At 42.0% G+C, this 7,824-nt stretch overlaps 1 protein-coding gene across 3 annotated transcripts in view; it reads left to right on the top strand.

Moving 5' to 3' along the window:
- The window catches only part of LOC121555007 (voltage-dependent L-type calcium channel subunit beta-4-like), a 78,341-nt gene extending 70,932 nt beyond the window's left edge, over nucleotides 1-7,409 (top strand). For all 3 annotated transcript variants that reach the window (XM_041868762.1, XM_041868763.1, XM_041868764.2), the window contains one exon: nucleotides 4,670-7,409. In XM_041868762.1, the coding sequence (XP_041724696.1) occupies nucleotides 4,670-4,924 (255 nt within the window). In that variant the 3' untranslated portion in view covers nucleotides 4,925-7,409. The remainder of the gene's footprint in view (nucleotides 1-4,669) is intronic.
- The last annotated feature ends 415 nt before the right edge of the window (nucleotides 7,410-7,824 follow it).

Genomic DNA, 7,824 nt, shown 5'->3' on the forward strand with positions numbered 1-7,824 from the left:
TTTTCATTGACCTGGCCAAGGCTTTCGACTCTGTCAACCACCGCATTCTTATTGGCAGACTAAATAGCCTTGGTTTCTCAAATGACTGCCTCGCCTGGTTCACCAACTACTTCTCAGATAGAGTTCAATGTGTCAAATCGGAGGGCCTGTTGTCTGGACCTATGGCAGTCTCTATGGGGGTGCCACAGGGTTCAATTCTTGGGCCAACTCTTTTCTCTGTGTATATCAATGACGTCGCTCTTGCTGCTGGTGACTCTCAGATCCACCTCTACGCAGACGACACCATTTTGTATACATCTGGCCCTTCATTGGACACTGTGTTAACAAACCTCCAAACGAGCTTCAATTCCATACAACACTCCTTCAGTAGCCTCCAACTGCTCTTAAACACTAGTAAAACTAAATGCATGCTCTTCAACCGAACGCTGCTTGCACCCGCCCACCCGACTAGAATCACTACTCTAGACGGGTCTGACCTAGAGTATGTGGACAACTACAAATATCTAGGTGTCTGGTTAGACTGTAAACTCTCCTTCCAGACTCACATTAAGAATCTCCAATCCAAAGTTAAATCTAGAATCGGTTTCCTATTTCGCAAACAAAGCCTCCTTCACTCATGCTGCCAAACATGCCCTCGTAAAACTGACTATCCTACCGATCCTTGACTTCGGCGATGTCATTTACAAAATAGCCTCCAACACTCTACTCAGCAAATTGGATGTTGTCTATCACAGTGCCATCTGTTTTGTCTCCAAAGCCCCATATAATACCCACCACTGTGACCTGTACGCTCTTGTTGGCTGGTCCTCACTACATATTCGTCGCCAAACCCACTGGCTCCAGGCCATCTATAAATCACTGCTAGGCAAATCCCCGCCTTATCTTAGCTCATTGGTCACCATAGCAACACCCACCCGTAGTCTGCGCTCCAGCGGGTATATCTCACTGGTCATCCCCAAAGCCAACACCTCCTTTGGCCGCAATTCCTTCCAGTTCTCTGCTGCCAATGACTGGAACAAATTGCAAAAATCTCTGAAGCTGGAGACACTTATCTCCCCTCACTAACTTTAAGCATCAGTTGTCAGAGCACCTTACCGATCACTGCACCTGTACACAGCCCATCTGAAATTAGCCCGCCCAACTACCTCATCCCTATATTGTTATTTATTTTGCTCATTTGTACCCCAGTATCTCTATTTGCACATCATCTCTTGCACATCATTCCAGTGTTAATACTAAATTGTAATTATTTTGCACTATAGCCTATTTTATTGCCTTACCTCCATAACTTGCTAAATTTGCACACTGTATATTATATGTATTTCTGTTGTATTTTTGACTTTGTTTTGTTTTACCCCATATGTAACTCTGTGTTGTTGTTTTTTATCGCACTGCTTTGCTTTATCTTGGCCAGGTCGCAGTTGTAAATGAGAACTTGTTCTCAACTGGTTTACCTGGTTAAATAAAGGTGAAATAAAAAAAATAAAAAAAAACAGCTTCATGAGGTAGTCACCTGGAATGCATTTCAATTAACAGGTGTGCCTTCTTAAAAGTTAATTTGTGGATTTTCTTTCCTTCTTAATGTGTTTGAGCCAATCAGTTGTGTTGTGACAAGGTAGAAGATAGCCCTATTTGGTAAAAGACCAAGTCCATATTATGGCAAGAACAGCTCAAATAAGCAAAGAGAAACGATAGTCCATCATTACTTTAAGACATGAAGGTCAGTCAGTACGGACAATTTCAAGAACTTTGAACGTTTCTTCAATTGCAGTCGCAAAAACCGTCAAGCGCTATGATGAAACTGGCTCTCAGGAGGACCGCCACAGGAATGGAAGACCCAGAGTTACCTCTGCTGCAGAGGATACAGTGAGGGAAAAAAGTATTTGATCCCCTGCTGATTTTGTACGTTTGCCCACTGACAAAGAAATGATCAGTCTATAATTTTAATGGTAGGTTTATTTGAACAGTGAGAGACAGAATAACAACAACAAAATCCAGAAAAACGCATGTCCAAAATGTTATAAATTGATTTGCATTTTAATGAGGGAAATAAGTATTTTACCCCCTCTCAATCAGAAAGGTTTCTGGCTCCCAGGTGTCTTTTATACAGGTAACGAGCTGAGATTAGGAGCACAGTCTTAAAGGGAGTGCTCCTAATCTCAGTTTGTTACCAGTATAAAAGACACCTGTCCACAGAAGCAATCAATCAATCAGATTCCAAACTCTCCACCATGGCCAAGACCAAAGAGCTCTCTAAGGATGTCAGGGACAAGATTGTAGACCTACACAAGGCTGGAATGGGCTACAAGACCATCGCCAAGCAGCTTGATGAGAAGGTGACAACAGTTGGTGCGATTATTCGCAAATGGAAGAAACACAAAATAACTATCAGTCTCCCTCGGCCTGGGGCTCCATGCAAGATCTCACCTTGTGGAGTTGCAATGATCATGAGAACGGTGAGGAATCAGCCCAGAACAACACGGGAGGATCTTGTCAATGATCTCAAGGCAGCTGGGACCATAGTCACCAAGAAAACAATTGGTAACACACTACGCTGTGAAGGACTGAAATCCTGCAGCGCCCGCAAGGTCCCCCGCTCAAGAAAGCACATATACAGGGCCGTCTGAAGTTTGCCAATGAACATCTGAATGATTCAGAGGAGAACTGGGTGAAAGTGTTGTGGTCAGATGAGACCAAAATCGAGCTCTTTGGCATCAACTCAACTCGCCGTGTTTGGAGGAGGAGGAATGCTGTCTATGACCCCAAGAACACCATCCCCAGTGTCAAACATGGAGGTGGAAACATTATGTTTTGGGGGTGTTTTTCTGCTAAGGGGACAGGACAACTTCACCGCATCAAAGGGACGATGGACGGGGCCATGACTTGGGCAGGAGCTCATCATCAAATGTTCTACAGCTTGAGCTCCTGTTCCTCTTACAGAATATTAGCTCAAAAGTATTGTGGAGCTCCTGCACCTAACTATAAACAGTGCCAGCACTCAAAATGAGTACCGGAACCTATTTCAGTCCAAGTCAAGCACTAAATATATAAACTATCCACAGGTTCTGCAGCGGCTGATCAAGTCGAGAGGGAAATCCCAGAGCAAACACTTGAACGTACAGCTGGTGGCAGCAGATAAACTAGCACAGTGCCCTCCGGTAGGTATACAATATCCCCTCAGTACACCCTGTCAACTCCTGGTCTCTGGCCTTCCACAAGGGACAATAACCCAAACAGTACACCCGGACGACTTCACCGCATCAAAGGGACGATGGACGGGGCCATGTACCGTCAAATCTTGAGTGAGAACCTCCTTCCCTCAGCCAGAGCATTGAAAATGGGTCGTGGATGGGTATTCCAGCATGACAATGACCCAAAACACACGGCCAAGGCAACAAAGGAGTGGCTCAAGAAGAAGCACATTAAGGTCCTGGAGTGGCCTAGCCAGTCTCCAGACCTTAATCCCATAGAAAATCTGTGGAGGGCGCTGAAGATTCGAGTTGCCAAACGTCAGCCTCGAAACCTTAATGACTTGGAGAAGATCTGCAAAGAGAAGTGGGACAAAATCCCTCCTGAGATGTGTGCAAACCTGGTGGCCAACTACAAGAAACCTCTGACCTCTGTGATTGCCAACAAGGGTTTTGCCACCAAGTACTAAGTCATGTTTTGCAGAGGGGTCAAATACTTATTTCCCTCATTAAAATGCAAATCAATTTATAACATTTTTGACATGCGTTTCTCTAGATTTTTTTGTTGTTATTCTGTCTCTCACTGTTCAAATAAACCTACCATTCAAATTATAGACTGATCATGTCTTTGTCAGTGGGCAAACATACAAAATCAGCAGGGGATCAAATACTTTTTTCCCTCACTGTATGTTCATTAGAGTTACAAGCCTCAGAAATTGTAGCCCAAATAAATGCTTCACAGAGTTCAAGTAACATACACATCTCAACATCAACTGTTAAGTGGAGACTGTGTGAATCAGGCCTTCATGGTCAAATTGCTGCAAAGAAACCACTACTAAAGGACACCAATAATAAGAAGAGGCTTGCTTGGGCCAAGAAACACGAGCAATGGACATTAGACCGGTGGAAATGTGTCCTTTGGTCTGGAGTCCAAATTGGAGATTTTGGTTCCAACTGCTGTGTCTTTGTGAGACGCGGTGTGTGTGAACTAATTATCTCTGCATGTGTATTTCCCACCGTAAAGCATGGAGGAGGAGGTGTTATGGTGTGGGGGTGCTTTGCTGGTGACACTGTCTGTGATTTATTTAGAATTCAAGGCACACTTAACCAGCATGGCTACCACAGCATTCTGCAGCGATACGCCATCCCATCTGGTTTGGGTTTAGTGGGACTATCATTTGTTTTTCAACAGGACAATGACCCAACCCACCTCCAGCCCTAATTATGACAATTTCTTCTGAATAGTCGTTGGGCAAATTGGTTGTAAATAATGAATTGAAAATGGTATGAATTAGTAGTGAAGTGATACAGGATTATGATACCGGATTGCTGCCCATTTACGTAGCCTCACCGTCAAGGACTTTTTGCTCACTACTACAGGATAAAAAAAAAAAGTTATACTGTTTTGAAAAAGCTGATGCTATAGTCAACTGCTGAATGACCAGATTGATACAATATGTCCTCTCCTTCTCTCTGGACAGGTCCAAAGAAACACAAACAGGAACAGCAATCACACAGCAGGAGAACACTCGCCCTCAGACGAGAACTACCACAACGAGCGGCAGAGGAAGAGCCGTAACCGCCTGTCCTCCGGCTCGCAGCACAGCCGGGACCAGGTTCACTACCCCCTGGTGGAGGAGGACTATCATGACCCCTATCAGGACACGTACAAGCCCCACCGCAACCGTAACGGCTCCCCCGGAGGCTACAGCGATGACTCCAGGCACAGGCTTTGAGCTGAAGACCCCCTAATGTCACATAGGCCTCTCTTCCCTTCACAGTGGGTACGACAGAGCCACACGACCACTCTCTAGTTTAATTGTACTGTAACAACCTTTTTTTAAATAAAGTGTTAGTACCTCGCTTTTCCTCTGGCACTGGTTCACGCTGAAATCGTGAACATTGACAAACTAAAAATCTAATCTCTGTCCTTTTCTTGTGACTAAAAATAGGATGAGGAGCAGATTTCCACCATGTTTTTTTTTCTAAGGGAAGGCCCAACGCTGGGCTTGTCTTCTTATTTTTAACATGGCAGAGACTTGACATGGCGGGGTGGAAGGGATGACCATGTGGTCTGGCCACCACAGCTAGCAGGGCTAGATGTCGTGGTGGTCATGGTGACCCATCATCACCTGTCTCCAACCAGTGCCAGACAGCATCAAGCGTCCCTCGATCAACACAGAACTTCTTTGCACATTTCCAGGAGCCAATAGCAGCAGAGTCAGTGCACTGTATATTTAATTAATGTCACTAAGTTGTTTGAAATTGTCTTGGATTTGAGTGTTTCCAGTCCTGTAGCCTACAACCTGTTTCGCAGAGTAGGCAAAGTAACTGTTTGTACACATTTTGAGTGATTCTTTTTTTAGGGGGGTCCTGAATCGGAATCTTCTAGTTTCAAGGACTTCTATCCCCTTCTTCTCCTCAATAATACTTAGCTAATGCCATTTGCGATGTGCGGCACAGGACAAGAAATCACACTTTTCTAATAGAAATTTGCGAAGTAAAGTAAGTGAGTTGCAATTTTCATATCTTGTGCTCTTTCAGGAAAGGGTGCATCCCTTCGTTATATACAGTACCTTAATGCTCTAGTGTGAGGACTATGCCTATCAGTTTTTAGTATGCTGCAACCAAGAGGAAATAGCCTAATTCAAGTTTTACCATTAGTACTCATGACTAGGAATCAAATATACAGTAGAGAGGGATGATATGCCCATTGCGCTTAATTTGAACTGTTTAAATGGGTTTCATAATTTACTAATGATCAAAGGATAGGCTTTAGTGAAGATGGATATACTTCTAATCAGGGAAATATTGATCATTTGATTGATCTATACCACATTCCATTTACTGTACAAGCAGCCTATTATAGTTATGCCATTTGCATCATATTTTATTGTATTTTTAACGGTCTTGTAAGTTCAAGTGTAATATATTCAAAGAAAGTCCTGCTTGGCAAGTAAAGAAAGAACGGCTGTCAGTGGACCAAAGTTTCATTGGTTTAGAATGATCAATGGCAGCATGTCTTTTTGTCAATATACAGTATGTCATGGAATAATGATCCAGTGCTGTTATGTATGTGTTATGCCAGAACAATCCGTAGGACACTGTAGTTGAGTGAGTGACTGTTGTTTAGGACACTCATTTAAACAATGAATTTAGTCAACAGTAACACATAAGCGGATGAGAGCGCTTCATTCAGTCTGCTGTGAAGTTATATTGTTGATTTTATGAAACAAAATAAATTGTGAGTCTGACGTCAAACATTTGGTCATAATTACTATGTAAAGCGCTTTGAGTGTCTAGAAAGGCGATATATAAGTCAAATCAATTAATTGTAATTATTTGCCAACCATCAGCTATTCTTTTCAATGCCCTGTTTAAAAGTCTTCCATGAACTGGCCGTTAAAAATAAATGATGTTGTTTTTCAAAGAACTATTTTACTTTCCCAAGCATTGCATATCAAAACACCATGACAAATGAATTGTTCAAAGCCTTATTGCTTAACCCAGGCCTTGTGTTAAACTCATTTCTCTTTTCAATTTTTTTTGGTACTGTGGCAATGGAGTGGCTTCTCTCCTAACCTTATACAGATCCTCAAAATGTAGCATTTTAGTTAAGAGTTTTTAGGGTCTAAATGGTTAGGGAAAATTATAGAAGTTTAGTCATATGAAGAGAGTGTGAAGGGTACAGACTGGGGAGTTGGTGGATAAAAGTTAATGTCAGAGAATGTATCTCTGTATGCTACGAGTTGTGTATAGAGCACTAATAGAGGGTATGCATCAGAAACCCCCAACCAAACAAATCACAACATATATTTAATTTGTTTTCTTCGAATACCTTCTTCTGTTGCCACGATAGCTTGATTTCCGTTAGTGCTGTATTCTATAAAGGCATGCTGGTAAAGAGAAAAAACAAGACAACTAATCTAGAGAAAAAAATGAATAATTGACTATGCAAATGTTTACAGTGCTGCATGCTGATGCTTTTCTTCCCTCGGCTACTTAGCGGCTTCATTGGAGTTCAATGAGATTGTTTCTTGTTATTTTTGTGAAATATGACATTCAAAATGGAAATGCAAAACTGCATGACTAATACAACATTTTAATTCGTCAAGAAGAAAGAGAAATATGTTTTAGCGGAAATTGATGTAAAATGAGAACTAGCTCTAGATGCATTAAAAATGAACTGTTTTATCTAATAAATTCAGAGCTCTGTTATAATGATGGTCCAGATTCCTATTTTCTTCATTGACTCCCATCTTCCGACAGATACAGTGGGGGAAAAAAGTATTTAGTCAGCCACCAATTGTGCAGGTTCTCCCACTTAAAAAGATGAGAGAGGCCTGTAATTTTCATCATAGGTACACGTCAACTATGACAGACAAATTGAGAATTTTTTTCTCCAGAAAATCACATTGTAGGATTTTTAATGAATTTATTTGCAAATTATGGTGGAAAATAAGTATTTGGTCACCTACAAACAAGCAAGATTTCTGGCTCTCACAGACCTGTAACTTCTTCTTTAAGAGGCTCCTCTGTCCTCCACTCGTTACCTGTATTAATGGCACCTGTTTGAACTTGTTATCAGTATGAAAGACACCTGTCCACAACCTCAAACAGTCACACTCCAAACTCC

The sequence above is a fragment of the Coregonus clupeaformis genome, chromosome 40 (genome assembly GCF_020615455.1).
Source record: "Coregonus clupeaformis isolate EN_2021a chromosome 40, ASM2061545v1, whole genome shotgun sequence".
Classification (NCBI taxonomy): domain Eukaryota; kingdom Metazoa; phylum Chordata; class Actinopteri; order Salmoniformes; family Salmonidae; genus Coregonus; species Coregonus clupeaformis.